This window comes from Spea bombifrons, chromosome 2, assembly GCF_027358695.1.
Source record: "Spea bombifrons isolate aSpeBom1 chromosome 2, aSpeBom1.2.pri, whole genome shotgun sequence".
Taxonomy (NCBI): Eukaryota; Metazoa; Chordata; class Amphibia; order Anura; family Pelobatidae; genus Spea; species Spea bombifrons.
In genome coordinates, this window is record NC_071088.1 from 24580419 (window position 1) to 24605152 (window position 24734).

The 24734-nt window shown below is 37.7% G+C and overlaps 1 protein-coding gene across 1 annotated transcript in view; it reads left to right on the forward strand.

Annotated features, from left to right (window-relative positions):
* RAP1GAP2 (RAP1 GTPase activating protein 2) overlaps positions 1 to 24734 on the forward strand; it is a 215044-nt gene that overhangs the window by 125051 nt on the left and 65259 nt on the right. Inside the window, exon 3 of the mRNA XM_053457170.1 lies at positions 7129 to 7213. Coding sequence (XP_053313145.1) covers positions 7129 to 7213 — 85 coding nt within the window. The remainder of the gene's footprint in view (positions 1 to 7128; positions 7214 to 24734) is intronic.

A 24734-nucleotide genomic window follows, 5' to 3' on the forward strand; every position in this document is an offset into this window, starting at 1 on the left:
ACGCATGCCTTTCCTCTGTATATAAATAAAATCTCCTGACTTTCAAGTATCATTGAGGAAAATACTTAATCTGAATATTCCAAAAAGTATGTCCTGTCTTTAGTATATAAATCACAGTTCAGAAAAGCAGCAAGATTGTATTCAATGATATTCTATATATACATTATTTTGGGATTGTTTACACATGTTTGAGTATTTTGTCAATCAGCTTGCTGATGAGTCCCATACAGATGACCTTTCATATCACAGATATATTATTATTATCGCTGGTAAACTGGAAGTGTTTGGTACAGAGCTTATCAACACTTATTCACATTTATGTGTTACTTCTCAGAAGTAGTTGTAAATGAGCCGTGTTTCACGGTGCGTCATGATGCAGGCACCATGTCAGGGCACTCAGAGCTGGCTAGAACTGCAAGCAGAGGCACTCATTATCTGTATCCACTACTTTAGGCTGCATCTCCGTGAGATACGATTCTTTATATTGGCCTATTAGAAAGGGAGTGATGAGTTCACAGAATATTTCCTTTGTATAGTTCTCAAATGTATCACATAAAGAACTGGGTTTGTGATGATTTGTTCTACCTTTTGAGTCTAGATTTCTATTGTTGCCTTTGAAGAGGATAAAAGCATGTTTTATAAGAGATGAATTTATTTCCATGATTGTGGTTTAGTTGAGTGGCTATAGATTTTTTTTGGGTCAGATTGACATGTACGGTTGAAATAAAGAATTCCATGCATGTTAAGTACCCCGAATTAACACTCATGCGCACAGAAGCTTCCACCAATTTAAAGCCACTGTCAGGCATTTTTTAGTGTTTATTAAGTGTGTTCTTTTCATTTTTTTTCCTTACAGCTTATGGGATGTATTTTTTCATAGTGTACCTATTTTATGGGACACAATTTTTACTTACTTACTTATATATATATATATATATATATATATATATATATATATATATATTGAAATAAAACAGTTGTGCCTTTTGTATATATTATATACCTTAATAATAATATCTATATCTATCAATATATATATAATGATTGAACATTAGCATTCTGTTCTCCACATCTAAAAGCTTTCAAGCATACTTAGGAACTTCATAGGGCTGCTCTCCAGATCGAGCCCTCTCTTGCTCTTAACAATTGGTGGGTATGGGCAGCATCAAGTCTCCAAAAGACATGAAAGAAGAGTTGGTGGAGGAATGAGTATCGCCGAACACCACTCTCCTGCTGGAGATCAAATGATGTCCAGGTGGCCACTTACTTGACTGTGATTTATAGACCTCTTCTGGGCCATGGAGGATAGTGAGGCAGCCCTAGCACTTTTATGGTCACATAGCGTGCAACTGGGCATATCCAGCCGCTGGCCACCCACTGCGGCACCCGATAGTGCTGCATGAACATCTCCAGTATTCTGAGTTTACCCAGCTGAGTACACTAGACTCAGAAACTAAACACATCAAGAAACTTTGTATGCTCTTTGCGTTGTACTCATTCATGTCCAAAACCTTTAGGGATAACATGGAGTTTTCATTCCTGAGTCGGATCAAGTTGACTGTCGAATAGGTTATTCAGAATATCCCTCTACCTTTAATGAATAAATAAGTGTGTAACAGTAGCCCCATTTGTGTTGTGTGACAGGAATAATTACATTTCTGGTATTGTATAATTGAAGAGCATGTTGTGTTTCCTTGTAAATTAAAACGCACAGTTTTCCTACCAATTACAAAGGACCCATTGTTACTAATTTAGGCAACATTTTTTCAATAAAAATATTGTAATAAAACACACCCTTTGAAACAACTTCCCTCTACTATGGAATGAACCCAGCCTCGGGTTGAATCATAAATGAGAACAGTGAGTAATACAACAGAGCAGAGAGTTGTTTAACTGGGTGCATATACAAGTGTCCTAGGGAAAAGGCTGATGGAGTTTCCAGCATACAACCAATTATAACCATTATAATAAGTGTACTTTTTCCCCACTTTTCTACATTGTTGTTTTTTATAGTTACCTTTTTTAATTGCTCCTAAACTACAACAGAAAATGTGGTATCCTTATATTGCAATCTATATTTGTTACAACAAAAATTCTTGATGCTCAGCTGAAGCTTAGGACCCTGGTCCTGAACATTTTCAGTTGTTCGCCCATTACTTTCTGTTGACGTGCAGGGGTGAAGTAGAGAATACCTGATTCCTCACACCCTTCTATTTGTTTCTATGATTCCCCTGGAAGAGAATAGTAGGGTTTATTAGGGCTGCAACAACTAATCGATAAAATTACCAATAATCGATTTACCGTAACTGCCCAGCACTTCTATGACTTCTTTGACGGAGCGCCAGAATGACATGACCTTCCGGTGCTCCGTCATAGAAGCCCCGGGAGAAGTGCTGGGCAGCAGCACAGGTTGTCTATACGCATCGCACAGACATCCACCAGCTGCCCCCACTAGACAATAGGGAGTCTGGAGCACGGGAGGCAAATCTGGGGATGCATTGGAAAGTCTAGGGGGCAGAGTGGCATATCAGGGGGTATAAGGCATATCTGGGGGTCAGAGTGGCATATCGGGGGGCAGAGTGGCAAGCCTGGGGCAGATGTGCATAACTGGGAGGCAGGTTGGTAAATGAAAGGAAATAAAAACAATGCATTTTTCTCAATCATAGTTTTTATTAAATGTTTTTTTATCCAATTAATCGATTAATCTAAAAAATAATCGTCCAACTAAGTGATTATGGAAATAATCGTTAGTTGCAGCCCTAGAGCCTATGCATAAAAACATATTCTGCTGCAAAGATTGAAATGCAGTCTTATCACCGTAGTACACAGTAGAAATTGCTGTTTTGTTTGGAACATTCTTTTGGTTGCTTTGATGACATGTGATGACACATGTGTTGAGGCTATGGCCAAAGAAAGGTTTGTTGCAGGGCCAGGGCCACCTGCCGTTTCTACCCAAAGAGCCACTTAAAGTCAGGTGGTCCGGGTTTGGGGCAGACAGTAAAGAATCACAGGTCCTTATAAAAATCCAAAGGTCACGTAGCCGGGAGTCTAAAAGGTAAGCAGGAGCGCAGGAACAAGGAGCAGGCAAACAGGAGAAAACAGTGGGCTTCTGTGCATGAGGCAACAGAATAACCTGGCAATGAATTACAGGTGTGTTGGGGTTTTATAGCCCCAGCTACTTGGACACTCCCCTGTGGGTGGGGTGATGAAGGTCGGGCTATACCTTTCCCAGGGTAGCCTTTTGGGATCATGGGTGTGTCCTCCTGTGATGGACATGATGGCAGATATGTCCACACCACACCCCTAGTGGCTCTGAGCATACTCAGCTGATCAGACACTGCCAGCAGTCTGCCTGCACAAGGGGAGTGGCTCCTCCCCCCACTGCCTTACTGCAGGTAACAGGACCTCGAGGAGGCGTGACAGACCCTTTTTCCTGCTGTTCCACGGATGGACACCCGAGACTCGACCCATCAGATCAGAGGTAAAGGATGGTCCAGGCTGTCATGGCGAGGACAGCCCTGAGTTCCATGACAGGCAGCTATGCAGGATAGCTAGACAGTGCCTGAAAATTGCCACTGTCAGGGCATATACATAACCCCTATCCATGGCCGCGCATAGGCATAGCAAGAGGAGTGAAGTCTGTGCCGGCTGAGTCTCTATACCTTCTCTGCCTACAGCTTCCGCATCCCTGTCTCCTTTGCTACAGCTCCGCTTCTTCTCTTGCCTCTTCTAGTTCGTCTGTCTTCTTTCTTCTGCCTTTTCTCCCCATGTCTTATTTCTTCTACCGATTCTGCGTCAACCAGGCCTCGCGGTGCACTTCTGCAAAAAGGGAGAGAGAGTGAGAGTATAAGAGAGAGTGAGAGTATGAGCGAGAAGAGGTGAGAAAGTGATGGAACCAAAATGATGATGATGATGGAAGATTCTGTACCCTTGTCAATGTCTGGCTCAGTACATAGTAATAGGAGTCATGCTGTAACACCGTCCATGTCTGACTCAGTATATAATGAGAGTTATGCTGTACCATGCTCAGTGTATGGCATTCTATATAATAATGTGAGTTATTCTTACCACTGTTATTGTCGGGCTCAAGATATATGATGGCAGTTATGCAGTACAACCATCAGTATCTGGCTCAATTTATAGCAATGAAATTTATGCTGTACCACATATTTCAGGCTAACTATATGCTTATTCTCACTATGAGCTGTACTGTACCGTATCTGTCTACTGATGAGGACTATGTTATAATGCCTTCACCACATACATAATGGGAATGATTATGAAATGATTATGGCACACAACCTCTAAAGTGCCTTACTTTACTGTCTAATTCACCTCAGTGTCCTACTAAGCTCATGAAAAACATTTTCATAAACATGTGAATAAATCACTGGGTTTGGGGAAAGTTGTTACGTTATTATTTTTGAATTCCCTGCAGTTTTAATATCATTAATTTTCTTGTTTCTTTTTTTTACTTTCCTCAAAAATAACCTCTGTTAAAATATAGTGGACAACACTATTTTCTGTTCTTCCTATGGCTCTGTCCTTTGTGGTTGGCACCTTCTTTAAAATTGGAGTGCCGGATGTCACTGACACATTCAATGTAATGCTGTTTGGGGGAAAATATGTCAATGACAATATGCCTGGGCACAAAAATGGCACTGATGGTCAGATGGCAAAGATGGGAGTGACAAGCTGTTTGTTGGCAAAGATGGCCCCCACAAGCTGTTTGGGTGCTAAGGTGGCTTTGACGAACTGTTTGGGCTCAAAGGTGGCACTGGTAATTTGTTTGGGGGACAACGATGGTACTGACGAGCTGTTTGGGGCAAAGCTGGCACTATAGGAAGTGGGTGACATGTAACTTGGTAAAGTCAAGGGGCCAAAAGAGGTGGACTGCTTGACATAGAAAATGCGTGTGGTTAGAAGTATTATATTTTAGGGGGAGGGGTTAGCAATATAGCCACATACCCTACGCCCTTATGTTTGGCCCTGCCCCTATCACTCCTAACTCGTCTGATGAAGAAAAAGCAAACTGGATTTCTGAAAATTCCGGTTCCAAATAATTATCAGCAACATTGGAAGATAATTTTCCTTTGCTATAAAATTCATTTTCTTCTAGAAGCAGCAATTTGAACATTGATATAAACAATGATACACATTATTTGATAATAACAAACCCAATCTTTATGTGATTTAAAAAAGAAATGCTCTATTGTAGACTGCATATATTTCAGTATTTGTGCCTTTGGTTTCTAATTACCCACATCCGTCCAGGGTACATCGGTCAGCTTCACAGTTGTGCTCGGTAACCATGTGGCAGGTTGCCATAGAAATGTTGCGTGTTTGCTGTGAGATAAAAGCCCTATAGAGCCGTTTGTTTATGCCCAGCTGTTGTTGGTCTCACTTTTGAGCAAAAAAGATAAAGAAATTGCATTTATCTGACCTCGTATTTTTGGCAGCGTGCAGCAAACTAATTTTATGAAAAGCTTTGTTGCCACCCATGCTCTGGTTTCAATACTTACCGCAGGGATACTTGTTACAGATTTTGCACGCTTTTTAACCTTTTTTTTTACATGTCAGTCATTTGTGCTTCTACTTCTATTCAGGTGGACTGTTAATGTACTGATTAAATTATTATTGCATCATTAATTCATTATATTTACATCATTAAAGCATTTTATTATATATTTCAAGTGCAGCTATTGCTGACCCTACATATGAACACATACATAAAAAGATTCTCTTGGAACCTTAACTCCCTATCTACACAGAATATTACTTTTTAATGTGTTTGTGTGTGACATTAGTAGTTAACTTATTAATATTGTAACATATTACTGTCCATACATATGTAACACATTACCTCTGCAAACAATTTACAAGCCACCCCGTTAGCAGTAGTAGGTGCCTTCATGTTTAAAAATGCCATTTAGTTTGAAATATCAAGTCTAAGTCTGGTAGAAAAGGCAAAATATAAAAATGCCATAGACTTCCTAATTTTATTTAGCAATTTACAACTGATTTTTTTCTTAAGAGGGCTGAAAACATCATAGAGCAAACTGGGGTAGTCTTCTGGTCATGAAGGGACTACAGTCCTATGTGGCCTATGTAGCAACCTTACATGTCCACCTTAACATCCTCCTAAGTATAGCCTGTCCACCTAGACATCCACTAAGATTTGTTTCTTTTCCCTTAACATCCATGATTTGAAAAAAATATATCACATTGTGACGCTTGGAGAATGTTCATGTTGACTATATTATGTCTGTCTGCATATAGTTATTGGATTTTAGTTCCTGACCCAAATAGGCAAACACATATCAAGGCATTATTTATATAGATCTCTAATTTTTCAGTGAATAGAATAGGGTACTTATGGTCACCACATTATGCAAGAAAACATTTTCTTCAAATGCAACTTTTTTATTTGAATGGAGGATAAAGCATATTTCTAAGTTGTTAATGCACCTGAGTGTCAGTGAACTGGATGAAAACCCATTCAATTATTTTTTCATTCCCTCATCTTCACCTGCCCCTCATTCTTAGTACTCAAGATTCGTCGGGTTTAAACACCCGTGTTTTGTTGTTGGCATTTTTGCATCTCACCACCCTGTGTACCATATATAATCCTTCATGCTATGAAGAGGAAAGCCAGAAGCAAACAGAATATGCTACATAACTATTGAACACCAGATGGGAGGAAGGAGAAGGGAGGGCTAGGGGAAATATGTCGTAATAAGGTTGTCATGGGAACGCAACTCTATTTATCTGTCTTTATATGATTGTACAGCACCTGAATTGAGGTTTACCTGCACCACCTCTAGTAGGTAGAATATTTAATTAATCATTAGACAGTATTTATAAAGTGTGTATTAGTTGTTGGGTTGAAAAACGACAAGTCTCCATGAAGTTTCTGTGATGTAAAGAGAAGCACCTACCAAGAATCGTTCAGAATATTAAATGGTTGGAGTCATCTGAAACCTCTCCATTAGTTTTTAATTAAGCTATTTGAATCGTGCAGGAAGTATCAGATGAAGCCAAAGAGGTGATGGAACGAATAGTAATTGTTATTTTTTTGTATATTTGTATATGGCTGGAAAACTTATGCGATACTTTGTGTGTCAACAGGAAACAGGAGCTGTCCAACACTTCAGAAGTAACTATTCCCGACCGTCCTCTGTCTCCACCTGCAACCGCACCACCAAACATGAAGGTAATTGATCCCAGCACCCCATCTCTGTTTATAATATCTATGACTGCATGTTATTTTCTCAATATGCCTCTTTATTGGTTATACATTTAGACAGATTCTGTTGGTTAACTTTGTTGGCAAAGCAAAATCTTAAACTCGTACCTGCGAGTCTTCCTACAACAAATTCATAATTTGTAAATAAATCATTTTTTGGCTTTTGATATGTTACATACTTATTTTGTGAATTCTCTGTCAGATCACTTGCTATAAATAATTAGTGATATAAGAAAACTCTGCTATACATATTGTTAATCACAGTTATGTGATAAAAAAATATATATTTAGCAATTTTTGAATGTAGCTTTACAATGAGGAAGAAAAAAAAAAGAGAGAAAACTGCACCCATACTTGTTTGTGATTTATCAATAAAATAGAACACTAGAAACAGATGGTGTGCTAATTGTTGCTTGTTCAAATAAAACAAAAAAAAGAAGAAATCAGCATGAAATAAACATTTTACCTGTTTGGCTGAAAATATAGATATATTGAACCAGTTTTAATCAGATTTTCTGTGCTCAGACTACTGCTTTTTCAGGCTGACATAATGCTAGACAGACCGCAGATCAAATGAAAATCCGGTTTTGTTGCCATAACCAATTAAATATATGCTATTATCCAGATCTACTGGCTTTCTAGGGTCTAGCAGTATGAATATGAAGAACACACGTGATTGTCAAGGTGGCATAAGTGTGTAAACACTATAAACAGTAAACATTATTTTTAACATTTAAGGGAAAAGTTGAGGAAACTTTATATATATATATGTAAGGCAAGGTTTGTCTAAGTGTTTGAGTGAAAAAGCAACTTTATTTAGTAGCCACCCGGGATTTGCCACTTGCTTTCTCAACAACTGTGTGCCAGCAGTAACCATATTCACTAACAAATCTTCATTTCACCTTAAATGTCAGCAAGAGAAAGCAAGAGGCAGGGAGTGCTCAATAGTGGGTAAGTAAAGCTACCTTTTCAGCCAAACACCTAAGATAACAATAGTGTAGTTACTTTTCCTAGAGATGTACAGAGAAGTGATATAGAAAGAGAGATAAGTTTCATATGCTATTATCTTATATTTTTGGGGTACTTCACTTCGCTCGCCAGAAGAAAAAAAAAATGTGATCTTGAAAAAAAATAGATGATATAATGTTCTCTGGTTGAAAAAGCACTAGTGATTTCAGACCGGTAGGGGTTTGGAGGTGGGGTTATTCTAAAGGCTTTCTCTCATTAACAGTATGGGCTTGATTGAGTTCTATAGATACATCTATCTCAAGTAATTGAATAGAAATCTCTAGAATCACAATAAATCGGACTCAATATACCATTATCCCACATTTTGCCATTTAAATCTAGGTCGAGCTGCATGTCATAGGTTTATCACCAACATTGAATCCAGCCTATTGTCTGTTTTTGTGGCATTGGAGATTGGAAATTTCTTCAACAATGTACCTTGAGTGCATTATTTCTCTATTTTAAACCACTTTACACTTCGATTATAGTCCCTTTAAGAAGACTCACAATTCACTGCCATCATTGTAATCAGGCTGGTCATTGATGTCACTGGCCATTACTATGCAGTGCATCCTTGGCGAGCCACCATAGTGAATCACTTCATAGGATAGGAGTTGAAATTCAAAAATATTAAGGATAATTTAGCTTAAGTTCCATTTTCAGGACTCAGATCTTGGAGATGTGAAAAAATATCCAGACACTCTGTCTCAATAACAATTAAGCGTTTCTGAGAACTTTCTAAATGAGCTGACCCTTTAACAAGTAACGCTTTAATGGCCTATCATGTAAATTCTATGTACTCACTCATTATTTATGTTAAACAAATGACTCTAATACTTGTCCTCTTGGGCACCTTGACTTGTTATTATTTAAATATTAACTTAATTGAGTGACATGCAATTAGAAAAGGGATAGCAACCATAACAAATTGGTAGCTTTAGAGTCTAAGATAACTTCAGATCAATGTATCCAGAATGTATGACCCTAGGAATCTACCCCTGAGACCCTGAGATTGGAGCATTAATGCTGATATTCAGAGTTAAACCCTCAGTTCCCATATATGTATATAAGGGGGATGCAAATAGAAAGCTCTGCACCAATGCCAATTCTAACCATGTCCTTGGGTTCTATGTGGGTTATCAGCAATGACTGGAGGTACGAGTAGCTCTATAAAGGTTAGAAACTGAAAAAGAAAACCCTTATAAAGTTTCCTTTAGTTGGGAGATCATTTACTGACCTGTAAAATGTAACAACTACGAGAAATGATAATTCTGCTTTATACCTAATCTCAGCAAAGTGCAATCTGTAGAGACAGCTATGCTGAAGCTGTCAGGAGGAGTCTCTGTGCAGGGGCAGGATGGAGCTCAGAACTCTGCTTGAGTGTTGATGTGCCTTGTTGCAGACAAATACCTGCTATAGCCTTTGACTTTTTCTTAGGTGACATCTATAGCCACAAACCTAGAAGAAGCAGGGAGTCTCACAACAGGGTCACAACTATGAGTCTGTGGTGTAGGCAGACAGCAACGAGGTCCATGGAATAGGGAGACAGCAATACGGTCTGCGTGAATGGGGAGACAGCAATGGGGTCTGTGGAATGGGCAGACAGCAACAGGGTCTGTGGAATGGGCAGACAGCAAAAGGGTCTGTGGAATGGGCAGACAGCAACAGGGTCTGTGGAATGGGCAGACAGCAATGGGGTCATATACAAGGAGAGAATAGTACGGTACTGAAAGATAATCCAAACAAGAAATCAAACTCCACACAAAAAGGTAAAAGTTGCAAAAGGGCAAAGCAGGAACGTTGTCAGAGTCCATGCTAGAGGTCAAAATCAGAGAATCTGCTTTGATTCAGAAATCCACAGGATCGATAATCAGGGTCAGGAACGACATTTTCTAGCAAAGAAGCTAGGAGCATGCCTGGGTTAAATAGGTTCATTGCAGGAACGAGCAAAAGATGTGCCAGGAACAGGTAAGCATCTAATATCCATGGGGAGACATAGAGTCCAACAGCCCAAAAGCCACCTGGTGACATAAAGGTTAGGTGCAATACCTTCCATACACAGAGTTGCTTGTTTACACCCCTATGGCTCCTGACAGAAGTTGATTAAGATTGAGTGTTTAAACACAGGAATTCTAGGCATATTGAATGGGCCAAATGGTTCTTATCTGCTGTTAAATACTTTCTTAGACCACTTTAGTAATATTGACAGATATTTTTTTGGCATTTCATGAAGTACTACTGATAATAAGTTAATTATCCCATTGACAGAATCAGGAATAATCCCATTGCTGTATTGGAGAAACAATGGTGTCATAACCCATCTGCTGTCACCCCAGTAGGGGGTTGCTGTTGTACAGTATAACATCTGGCTTCATTCTGTATGTTAAAAGAGAAAGGTGATATATTTGTTGTGTTGAACTAGATAACCCCCAAGTGAGGCATTTCTCATTTCGATTTTTGTACCCTGCCATTGTTCTCTTTTATATTGTGAATACTAATGAGTTGCAAACTCAAGTTTGCCTCTTAGGGTGACACACTTAGGCCTCAACTTGAATGACCAGAGGACCGGGCCCAACAGGAGTACTTACCTACTTTTAACTATAGGCAGTTGTTAGTGTGCTGGTTGTATGTGGCCACATGCTGCAAAGGTGTTGGTAGGCTGTAGTCTAATGTGAAAGGTGATCTTAAAGTGCCAGGGCCTAACTTTACTCCTAGTCTTGTCCTGGAAATACTGTAATTTGAAGTTAGAATGTGAAAATAATTTGCTAAGTGGAAAGAATATATGCATTTACATTAGAACAAATGACATTTTGTTAAAAAAGTTACAAATAAAGTAAATTTTCCTTGGGCAAACATGATGAGATTTATAGTTTCCATATTGTGTCTTGCATGCCTCTCATTTCAAAAGGCCATAAAGGGGACACTTATCATTAAGAGTGTACTGGAACTTTACTAGAAGTCTTACTTTCATAAAAGTCTTTTTATGTGACTGGTAACTATTAATGTGATTGTCTAAAGCATTTAGAAGAAATGTAATTTTTTTTTTTTTTTTTAGAAAAAACACAATTTGTGTTGTTTCATAGTATTGCAACTCTGACAAATATTTCTAGCTTCTAGGAAAGGAACAGACAGGGATTCCAAAACAGGGACACTTACAAGAGACATGACTTATGATATATGCATGGCGTCTTCCATTCACTCCTTGAGGAAGTCATAAGATTTGTTCCACTGGGCCAGTGAAGTGCTTTTTGTAGCTACACTTCAGCGGGGGTCATGTTTTAAGTACAATTTTGGTCAAAATGGGTAAGACTAGAGCATTTAGAAACACTTTGCTATAGAGAACTGTTCTATGTATATTACCTCTGTTGCGTTAACCAGTAGTGTACTTCCAGCACTGTAGAGGTTAGATGCTCAGTGTCCAGCTTCCCATCTGCCAACACAGCAGCCTCTGTTAATTGAATTCTTTAGAGTGTTTCCTGTATAATTGCTCCATAGGGCATAACGTTCTGGGGAAGGGCAGGGAAGGGCAGCTGCTCCTTTGTTATTCACACACAGAAGTTGTTGCATACTGTATAAGCTGTATTCTAATTTAAGCAATTGTCTATTTTATTTTTTTGTTTTTAATTACCTTCTATGATTTTGTGATGTAAGCATTCGATCAGCGGAATGTGCTACACATGTATTTGATTGCACGTAGTAAGAAAACAAGATTAGATTTTGTACATGAAATATACAATAAAAGAAGAAGAATGTATAAATGTATAAAAAGTGATTTTGCCTCAAAGTTTGAATTGTGAACATAGCAACCAGTAGGAATTCCCTCTCAGCAGGAAGATATAATCTGTGCTATTTGTCATTTTATATGCATGCTAGCAATTTTTACCTGTAACATTTTTATCTATACAAATCATTATAGAACTGTAAACTCTGTTATTCCATTAAATTACACACATAGTATTGGTTGTCCCAAACACCTTCTATAGGAAGCCTCAGTTACTTCTCTCTCTATGTAATGCAATGCCTAACAAATTTGATGATGTTCCGATTAGGGCTCTACCATAACTTCCAAGACTCCTATCTTCTCTACACTGAAGATAGTTAATGATTTTGGCTGTATGTTTGGGGTTGTTGTCATACTGCAGAATAAATCTGTGGTCAATCAGATGCCTCCCTGGTCATATTGCATGATGGATAAATATCTGCTTGCACATCTTAGCATTGAGGGGACCATTAATTCTGCAGAGAGGCAGCCCTAAACTTGCAAGGAACCTCTACCATGCTTCACTGTTGCCTGCACTCATTCTTGTACTGCTCTGCAGCCCTTCAGTGAACAAACCGCCTTCTGGTACAGCCAAATATTTTAAATTTTGACTCATCAGTACAAAGCACCCCATTTTTCTGCACACCAGTTCCTGTGTTTTTATGAATAGTTGGGTTCCAGATCAGAGGTATGGCTTTTTGGCCACAAGTCTTCCATTAAGATCACTTCTGACTAGATGGATAGTAGATGGGTGTACCAGGGTCCCATTGGCTTTAAATTTTTTTATTTTTACTACCAATTTTGGATATCTTTCATTTACTGCACTAAGTTTTGTTGGTGTACCACTGCATCTGTATTCCTCAACCTTGCCTGTTTTTTTTGTTCTTCTTCAAAATAGCTTGGACAGAACATGCCTTGAAATGTCTGCCTGAGAGAGACTTTGCTGATGCAGTATAACTACCTTGTATCTGGTTGCTGTCTTCAGTCCTGCCATGGTGTATGACTTTTGACATGAAATTGTCTTCAGCAACCTCATTTTTGGTTTATTCCTCCTAGACAGCTGTTTCTGTTCCAGTTAGTGATTGTGTTTCAATCTACATATTAAATTGATGAGCACTAGCATCCGTTTGGTATAGTTGTTTAATCATTCAGCTAACTACATGCCTACAAAATCGAAATAGTGATTTGACTTAGATTTTTCTTCTGTTCATTCACTTTGCATTTTGTTAAATGGCATAAATAAACTCTTAGCATTCTATTTCAGTCTAGTTCTGCCTACAGTAAGTATTCTTACTTTACAGCATTTTCACACCTTTGCACAGTACTATATATAACAAATTCATACACATGTTTAACATAACACTTTGATTTTAGAATCTTAATCTACCCTTTGTTGACCTTGTTTAGTTGTCATTGATATATATATAGAGGTAAAGGAGTGACTGATGTAACTTTCTGGTCATTTAATGAGTAGAGAGTAGAGAGTACATATACTGCTTGAACATGTACAGTAGATAGATTGATAACCTGCAGACATATATATGTATTTATAGATATACTAAGTAACCTGATCGTGTGAGCGGTCACATCCAGGCTAGTTCCATTGTGGGGGAGCAGAGAATGTGTGATCAGTTTTACCTCTGCTTTCCAACTAGATCATTAGGTAAAGGGACATTGAAGCTTAAGAGCCCTCAGTCCCTAGGAATATTAGACTTATTCATAATTGCAATCACTGCAGCCCCTTTAATAACTCTGTAGGAATAGTTAAATGATTCTTTTAGCATATTGTATTATAGTTATATATTTACCAGCCTATTTATAAACATAGGCACATTTTCCACCCAGTGCTTTCCCTGTTGAACAACAGCATCTTATCTGCTTTGCCAATTTTCTTTTTCCAAAGCAAATACACAGATTCAATTAGTTAAATAAACATCTGGCCACACAGACTTTAGACTTAGACATATTTTGTGGGTTGTTTTCTTTCTGCAGTGCCATTTTTTGTATGCCCTGTACGTTTTCTACAATGATAATTACTTTTATTACATATAATACAACGCATTAAACAATTTGTGTTATTTGCCTTTAAGTAGAGATGTCTAATTCTTAACGGACGCTCCTCTGTCTTCACCTATAACAAGGCCAGAAACTTAAAGACAACATAACTGAAAATGAATTTGATATCATTCTAGAATTCAAGTAGCAGGTCCAATTTAAGAATACTAAATATAACATTAAGATAACAGATAGGGAGTGGAAACACTGGGGTTGGCTGAAAAAAGGTTTGCTACTAAAAACTTTTTCACACTAAAAAACATACACTCATATTAACATGCTAACTTTTTCTAACACTTATTCACTCACACACTCTAACCCCATACACCACCAGATATGTGTGCTTTTTTAACACCATACACTAACACAATTATTCTAACACCATGCACTAACATATACACTGTAACAACATACAAACACATACCCACAAACACACATATTCTAACGCTATACGCTAACTAAATCACTGTAGCAACATACTCTTACACACTCTCTCTTTCTCATACATCTCTCTCTTTCATCTATGTTACCATGGGCGGAGATTATCTTCAGGGCAGCTTGCACTGTGAGCAAGTTACTGCACTACTGCCACGGTGTCATGTAACATTGCGTTACTTTACCCCACTGAGCCCCTAGGTTATAGGGGTGCCTGAGTGTAGTGTGTAACGGATGCTGAGCCTCCTTTTTTGTGACTGCAATTTTGCATTGACTTATAGGGGAGGGTAAATTGTATCATTTTTTATTTTCATCCTTGTTTCCCTATATATGTGTATTAAGAATGTCTCATTTTCTAGTCAACATTGAAGTGTTACTTCTCTAATCATTTACCTTAGTTGTGTATTCACCATTGTTGCCTGTGTGATGAGATAAGTCTGGTACTGTTGTTATCTGTGTAATCCATTGCCATCATGATAATCTGTTCCTGTTTTCTGTTTATGTGACCTCCCCTTCCCCTGGTAAAGTCACTATGTAAACTATGCCCAGTCTCAATAAAAAGTGTTCTTTTGCATCTGATTCTGTGTCGTGTCTTTGCTCTGTTGGTTTGTTTGGGGATTATTCTCAGAGTAGCTCCTTACTAAGACAACCGTAGCGGCTACCCATCTGTAGCCAGCTCAGAGTGTGAAGAAAGCGGCAACGAAGCCAGGGATGTCCTGGTAGACCTTCTGGTTCCCGTCTGGTCTACAAGAGAAACCAAAGTTATTTTTTAGCTGTTCAAAAAACTGAAAGTTGGTTATGGTTAAAGGAAATTTAAGAACCTTAAAAAGCTTGCACATCTTAACGTTTAATACATTGTATGTCTTCTATTACATGTAGTGTGTGGGTGGCAGGGTCACCGATTCCACTGATTGACAAATACCATAACACCTTTCTCATTTCCCAGATAAACATTTGTGTTTGATGTTCTCAACAGGTTGATTAGCTCTAAAAATTCCCATAACAATTTCACGTCTTCCTTTGCTAAGTTCTTTTGTGCTAATGATTTTATGATATTAAGGGTGTTGCTTTATGAAGTGGACTTCAAGGGCAAACCGGGTCAGTGATTTTAATTTCCGTACATGGCTAGTTGTGAATTGCATTTTTGTTATCAGGTGACGTGGTGGGTAAAAGTTACTTCATTTTTTTTAATCAAGATCTAGTATTGACCATAAAATTGAGAGACATGACCTTGTGGTTACCGATTAACGTAGGATTTAGAATGGATGTCAGTTAAACTGCCTATTTATTTACAAAAAACAATATTTACACTATATATATATATATATTTTTTTTAATTGTGAGAAGTTAATAGGCCAAGTAAATCGCACTGTAAGAAAAAAATATATAAAGTTAACAGTAAATTAAGTAATAGGGTCTTTAAAAAAGTTATATATTTACTTAACTTGTCTGCGCAGTCTTTTTGAACTGTAGTACTTAGAAACAGCCAAATAAATCATGTGGCTGCACTTTATACTTTAGTCAAAATTAGGGATCAGTCAGGGAAGGTTCCCTAATGACTGGCATAATGCCAGGACTTAAAATGAAAAAGAAGAAAAAAAAAAAAAGAAAAGTGAAAAAAAGAAGTAAAAAGGAAAATGAAATCTTAACTCTTAAAAGTTAACCTTTAGCAGTGCTGTCCTAAAAAAATAAATATAGTGTAGGCCAAATCCTGAGCAGTCCCTTACTATACTCAGACAAGGTTCATAGGTTATGACTCAACAAGTCATAATCACTCATATTCCCTTTCTATATAGTTAGAGCACAGGGGTAATCTAGATCAATCTCAATACATGTATGAAGAAATAAACTGGGGACGCAGAATACAATTAAATAGGAAATCAAAATATGCCTGAGGCACGTTTCCCCGTGGCCATTACTACGGACTCATCAGTGGATTATCCTTGGAGTGTGGAGACTCAGGGGGTCCGTGATGTAGCCTGATTGGAGGCACCGCCTCACCTGTGGTTTTTGATAGGCTTTACTGTACCTGGGAGAAAAAAGGACCAAAGTCACCAAACCATAAATTAAGCTGTACTCACTATTGCCCTTGCAGGAGTGAATTAAGATGCTCAGCATGCTGCCAACCAGACTGAATAGATACAAATTGCCCAGAGCAAACTTAGCTATAGACTCCACTTGGCTCTGTTTCTCAAGCAGAGATTGATACGTTATATTCCCAAGTAATACACCCCATCACCTCTGAATGGCACTGGAATTCAGGGCATTTTTAAGGAAATCATGGGACTTTTCTTTAAACAGATAAATATATAAACTAAATTTTTCTCAAATTCAGTATCACTAATATTCTGTAAATGAAATGGTCGGATTCTAAACTGTACATTTAGGCCTAATAAATATTCAGGGGACACATTTCAGGGGAAAAAAAAAAGTTTCCAAGGACAGAAGAGTCAGGAGACTGTCCCCTGAAAAGGGGGTCATCTGGGGGTGGCACATGTACCACTGAGTATGGTGTAATACATGTAATAAGCCTATTTATGCTTATTTTTCACCCTGCTCTGTTTTTCTGTGACTTTATAGAACAACTGCCTGACATAATCACTTCTGAAATAAGCTAATATCTTAGGATACACTGTGAGGCAGATCGATGCATGGCAGATCAATAAGTGAGCTGGGCAAGTCGTGTTAATGGCATAGTGTGTCTGTTAATCAATCTCCTTGCTCTGGCTAATTGGGCATTAGAAGAAGCAGTGCACCTCACCTCCCTTTGTATTTTGTTGTGGGTTTTTTTTTTTTTTTTTTACATCCCTGTGAGATATTATTTTTCCTTTCAAACCATTAATTACATATCCAAGCATATTTTTTTTTCTTCAAGAAAAGGTTAATAGCCAGGACTGGAATAGCTAACTCTGTGAAAGGACATTTACCCAGTGGGCTGCTGGACCAGCCTGTGAAATCATGGAGAGTTTACACGCTACAGTAATGCTGTTACTGGCTATGTAGCTGTCACATTTTTATTTTTCGTTAGTGTATTTGCTATCTAGAGGAAAATTGAATAATCAGTGGCTGTGACACCTCGTCCCCCAATATATTTAAAAGCGGAAGGGGACATAACCTGAATGGGAATGGGGTTGGGCACCACTCCACCACAGGGAGTTTAAACAGTGGCTGGAGAATTCCTGGGTATGTTAATAATGGTTCAATTTTTATGGCTGTCAGAAGCAGTTTGATCCAAATTTTGAAATTCTGAAAAAATTATCATTAAAAAAAGGCTGTATGTGTCGTGTCATTCTTATCTACTATTATCCACTAAGCAACGAGCACAACTGTGCTGTAAATCCAGCACCTACAACTGATGTTGCAGAACCTTACTTGACAAGAAGTGCTTCAGCAGCTTTAGTCATTTAGTTCCACTGGTTCTTTCCTTCTACCGTATATCTGTCCAAACATATAAGTATGCAGTGAATGTGTGAGAACTATTGATTCCTTAATGTTTTGGTCCAGTAAGAATTCTTTGCTGCTAAGGACATGAAAACTAGGATTTATTCCCCAGAACACCATATCTTCTGTGCTCATCAAGGTTCTATTTAGGTAATGAAATGAGAAGGGAGTTTGTGAACTAAGTACCAATAAATCAATGCCCGGTCTAAGTTTATAGCCAGTTGCTGTCAGGTCTTTATTGGAGTTACATTGTCTGGTTGTTTAGTAATTAAGGCTTAACAAGATCAGATTAAACAGAGATGCGGTTAGACTAATTGATCATAACAGCTATACAGTGTAGCTCCATTCCCTTTAGTGCCTATACACTGGATAAATTCAGGGATGTTAGATTGCAAAGGATGATAAATGAAGTTACTTCTGCCATTATACATTACACAGCTACGGTGGACAACAAATGCTGGCCTTCTTTGCCATTCTGCATCCCTGCCATCTAATGGACTTTATTGGATACTTGGGGCTCTGAGCTGGTAGAGGACATCTCCACCAGGATTCCCCCTATGTTAGCAAACAATTGTATGCTGGAGAGGAAGCTTGGAGACATACCAATATTCATTTTAGCTGCTGGCTAGCTTGCTCAGCGTTTCAATTATCTTTAATAGAAAGGGCCCACACTTAAGAAACAACTTAATGTCTAAAAATACAGATCAGCTTAGTCTGTACTCACTTTGTTCAATTTTAAGCATTCATTGTATTTGGTACAGGATACGCTTGTTTACTATGTAAGATAAATTGTTTACCAAGGGTGCTTTGTTTCAAAAAGTTTAAGAGACATTGACCACTCAACTCATTTATCTGGATGAAAATATGAAATAAGACCTTTGAAGTGGCACCAACCCAACATTTCTGACCACACCCAGGCATGGGTGTGGTCAGATACATAGCCACCCACCCACCGTACCCAAAGAGCCCCCTTGTGGCAGTGGGCAGGTTTTGACCATAAGTATAAGCAGACCCAGATCGTATTTCTATTAAAATGTAAACATTTAGTATTTTGGTACATTTAGTGTTTTTAACAGTATGTAAAATGCAGTGAGAAAAACATACATATAAAAAAATATTCAGAGGAACAGCTCTGAAGCAAAAACAATTTAAAGCAGTGAATACACTCAATTAGAGCACATTAGATCATTAGGGTTTGTGTTTCCCCATTATTTCTTCATATCTAAATTAGGTTCTAATAGTCTGTAGTTATACAACTGTGTTGTTACATGGATAAATTATTCTGTATCCAAGTGTCTTGGTCACTGTAAAACCAGCAAGCAACAACAAAAATAATGATATAATATATAATTTTGCTTGTAGAAATGTGTTGCTGTCGTCTAGTACTTTAGCATTTATAACAACCCAACGTCATTGCTGAGGGATGAATGGGGGGGAATTTGGCAATATATTAGCTAAAATTAAAGGAGATCATTACTAAGAAGTGTAGTTTTCAAACCAGTACTCAAGTATCACCAAGAGTCTTGGATTTATAGATCACCCACTTGTATTCCATTGTCGATATAGATAAAATGCTGTCCTAGTGATTCTACTTAGCTTGGTACGGACCATATATTACTATACCCAAATATAAACCAATACGTTTAGTTTACAGTAATTAATAAAACAACAAAACAGCTTTCTCCGAAGTCATTCTTTCAGATCAAACCAGATCAAACCAGATCAATATTTTTTTCACAAAAGACAAAAACATTCAAAACCTACATTATGTGTATGAGCAAAATGAATATTGTATATTGTTTACGCATGCCATTCCATGCCAGTTTGATGTTAGTGAGTTGGAATTAGTGTAACAACATATAATATAGCTTCCAGCAGACCACAATCTATAAATCATTTCTTTATTTCTTCCATGGTTTTGCGACCAAAGGTCTTTTCTATTTAGTATGTTCTGTTTAATGTCCTTCTTATCTCTCTCTGCTTTGCATAGAACAAACAGACTGAACTCTGCAGTGCACAGGAAACACAAAGTGCTCTCCCAGCACATATTATAGCTGAGATAAAATAAACAGAATTTTTAGAACATTGATACTCTTAAAGTTTTTTTTTTTATTATTATTTCTACAAAGCTCCAGTATAACAGGACAAGTACATTTAACCAGGGAGTGCCAATGCAGCAAACTCTTCATCCTAATGCTCCTGCAAACTAAAATTATTGACAGATATTATATATTATATTTATGTTTTAAAATATTTTGCTTTGTTATTTTTTTTTTTTACGTTGAAAAATAGTTACGGTGCGACCCCTAAATAAAAATTACAATTACAAGCTTGTTTGAGCTCCTTGCCTTTGTAGCACGATGCACTGAGGTTAATTCCTGTTTACCCACCGTACAGTGCTGTGGAATATGATGACGGTATGTACAACAATGATGGATAATTCATAATAATAATGTTTGCAGATCTGCAGCTCTGCCATCACCTGTTTTGATTGTATACCAGCTACTTTTTTTTATAGTATAAAGTAAAGCAGAGGCTTTGCAGCTGGTTATTGATGCCAATGAACCACTAAGTAATTGGTTCACATTGACACAAAAACACAGCAATAGCAGAAGCCAAGAAAGACCTTGTATTTATTTCTATAGGATGTCTCACTATGACTTTACTCCAAAAATGGATTGCAGTTGAAGAAGTAACATAGTTGTTTAGGTTGAAAGACCTTTATGAATCACATCTGGAAGACAGGGCGTGGGCAGAGTTAACGGGACACCTCTACCCGGCATTAAGATATGAATTCTGGAGTCCCAGGAGCTAACCGAGCATATGAAAGTGACCAAAGATTGGTTCACACAGCCGGCAAATTACTTTTTCTTGCTATTTTTTTTCTTTAAAGGTTTGGCACATTTTATAATCTGTGGCTTCTTAGGATCCAAAAATGTTAAAAGATAAAGCAGCCTTACACTTAATGTATGGTAGGTATGGTCGCATGCTATAAAGCATGGGATTTCTAGAAGATGATAAATATATTTAAATACAAAATAACTTTCAATTTAAACATAGTAAGACAATGACACAAAGTTTGAGCAAAGAATTGCTCATCCAGTAAACCTGGATTCATTTACTTTTGCTTCTATTTGGCTGTTTTAAAATATAGCTGTCTCGAGCATAACTCAAAGATTTTGCTGTCCCTGGTAACCTGGGATCAGATGCAGGATGTATATATATATATATATATATATATATATATAATTTCAGATGGTTTGTAGAGGTATTTGTGATTCCAAATGTGTTACTTTCTGGACACTGCCAAGATGACTGAATAGTCGAGGTATGCAAAAAGGCTATAATTAAGCTGGGTTTAGCAAAAAATAATGAACGCTTGTTACTGCCTCTGTGCCAGTCCTGCAAGCTTAATTTAAAAGCAGCAGGGGAGTTTAGATTTTTTTTTTAGGTTAGACCTGTTGAAAGCTCTGAAAGTAACCTCTTGTCTCCTGGAGTAAATCTAGCTTGGCAAACAATGGATGGGCTAGGCTAGCATGTTTTGGTATACGGGCAATTTTAACATCTCCACTAGTGAAAAGTTTAGAACAACATTATGTCCAAGGAAACAGGAATTTCATGTAAATTATAGAAGCTGAAAAGAAGGGCCGACATTTTTCTAGCACCAATGCATGGGGTGCTCCCCTCCAGCATGCCAACGCAAGAAGGAATCTCATGGTGGCGCCCACTACTGTATGTGCTCGCTTGTCTATATGGTAGGGCCTGGCTTGCAGATCAGGTGGAAGATTAAAAACAAGGTAACAATTGTGAAAGAATAGCAAATGTCTATTTTACATTGTTTATATCTGTAATAGTGTCATCATGGCATGTAGACAAGGCAACTGGAATCAGGGAACACTGGAATTACATTTCCCCCACAGTCTTTTTTACATTAACAAAGGGATTATCTCATCAGCTAAGTATAAGATGGGTAAAATATAAAGAACAACAGGTGGGAACAATGGGTGGTAACATTGGTTACAAATGACCAACTCTGGGTATAACAGGGAATGTGAACAGCTGCAAACACTGCCCCTGCTGGGGTGACCCTAGAAAGTCATGTTCCAGGAATTAACCAGTCTGTTCAGACCCCTGTGCTCACGCGGGAAAATATTCTCATTGATTTCAATGGGAGCTTTTCCCAGCCACCGAATAACTGCTTCAAGCAGCCAATCGGTGACAATAATAGCCAGACCATGGATTAAGAGGGCAATGGCTACAGCAGGACTGTAACTTCTAGGTCAGGTAAGTGCTGTGTTTTTTTATTTTTTTTTAACTTGTGTTTTAAAGTACTCACAGAGTACTTTACTTTAATATGCATTCTTCTTTAGTGGGGTGTCAGAGACACTAAACTGTCCCTATAACAAGCCCCGTGTACCCACACCATCTTTTTAGGTGTTTTGTGAGTGAAGGAATGAAATGTTTCATGTATGTCACCATGACACATGTCCAAGTGCATATAGTGAAATAGGTTTTTTTATTGTGTCATTAAAAAATCCTATAGAACAACTGCTCTTATCTAAAGCAAGGAACAACAAAGCCGTCACTTACAAGATACAGAAACAAGTAGGGAGACAGATTCTCTTTGCCCGAGAGTGCACTCCCATTGTCTGGGGCTGTGGAAAGATTTTGAAATTAAGCATCCTTACTGAAGATTAGGGATCCCACCCAAATAGAATAAAGAGTGTTAAAAATGAGAAGAAAAACAAAAAGGAAGGAGAGTGCTTTTTAAAGCACAAAGTACAAGCTACAACAAGGCAGGGCATCATATTTTTTTATTCTGTTAAGACATTATTTTGTTATCTGTTTTGGGTTATTTACATAAGAAACATTGTTACTGCATTATGCTTATGTTAGCAAACCTAACTAGTAGACCTGTGCATTCGGATTCGTAGAAATTGTAAATTTACTGAATTTTGGTAAATTCAGAGATTCGTACAAAGCCCTGAAAATGAACGGAAAAATTTGTCTGAATCGTTTTTTGGCCATTTGCACATATCTACTAAATAGCATAACTTCTTAACTTCTTGGCTACTCTCAAACTAGAAAAATAGTTATACTATAGAAATCCAACTGCCTTTAAAAATAAAAAAAAATATTTATCAGGTTTGCCAATTACTGCTTGGTGAACCCAGGATTAGATAGAGTTTAGCTCTTCAACTACTTCTAGACTAAAACTCCCATGATCCCTACAAAGCCAGTTTATCAACAGTTATTATCCAATAACAGCTTATTTTTCAAAGGTTAGACTTAACCTTAGACGTAAAAAACCATACAAAATAAATATACTTTGTCCATAGGTGGGTCTGCACTTTCGTTCTTTTAAAAGGGCTTATGACATAATGCCAAATGCCTATTATTGTATTAAGAGCACAAAAGAATAGCAGCTCCCTATTGCAAAGATGAAGAACCAGCTGGACAAACTGCATTCCCATGGATTAAATATTCTTTATGATGCTTGAGACATGCACTGTATATTTTTGTTATTAATTGTAAAGAAAGTGTTGCTATTTGCAGAGGTGTTCCTGCTATGTTTTTTTATAAGGATAACTAAAACAGCTATTTATGTTCGACTTGTAGTGGTAATGGCTAGTTTTTCTTCTCCTAATCTCAAGGGAAAATATCTATAATTAACCACCACTCTATGGGTGTTTGTAATGGGCAGCTGTGGCCTTTTCAGCTTCACTGTTCATTTTGTGTTTGTCCGCCATAAATAGTCATAATTTCCTATCACTCATACTTATACTGGTTAAAGTAATGTTTAAAATCTGTGCCCCTACTCAGTAGAGAATTGTGGCCTAGTCATAAGGTGGCAGGTCCGGGGGCAACAGTACTTTCCCATATTACTGGGGGCAAATAACTTTATTGGGAAACCAGATTCCTGGTGCAGCACTTACTCAGTGAACTGGTTGAGAAGATGAAAGGTCTTCCTCATACCCCATTTCCACTACAGAGGTCTGTGCCCAACTAGCAGAAGCCTTTGTAGTGCCCTTCTCCGATGCATGTCTCTAAGAGGCTTCATGTCATATCCCAGTATTCAGAACCACACTTAAAATCAGTGACCCACAATGTGAAAAGATTGGCTTCGGATTGGGTTCTTCCATTCTTGATGAACCAGACTGAGCCGTGAAAAGAAAAGCATAATTATTTAAGAGAAAAAAAACATATTAATTTTATAAAACATATTAATTTTATATTTTACCATAATAATTAAATTATAATGTACTGAATGTGTTTATCTATGCAGTAGTTGCAAATTTTAAAAAGTTAACATAATCTTTCACGTTATGTAATTCTCTACCTAGAGCGTGAAAAGTACAGATTCGATTTTCCAGTTTAAATACGTTTCTCCTTCTTCTTTAAGTATTTAGACAACAATCTATTTTATGTCTCATTACCATCCAGATTATCCTCCCATCATTCACTTACCTTTTTAATTTCAAATGCAATCAGTGGGGCCCATCAAAACAATTCCATCATCATTATTCTCGGGGATTGATGTTCATTGAAGACTGCCGGGGGAATAGTGAGGTGCTTGATTAGCACAAATGTTTAATCATCTTTGTCAGTGGACTCCTTAGGACTACACAATAGTCCGAAACTATGTTCTGTGTTTTTCTTTCATACCCTTTGATATGGATGGTGCCCACAGAGCACTGAGGATTTTGACATACCAAGACGTTTCTTGATGTAGCTGGGAAGTTATCTTCACAGATCCCTTTGCAAGTACCCTGAAATACGTGTTCTCAA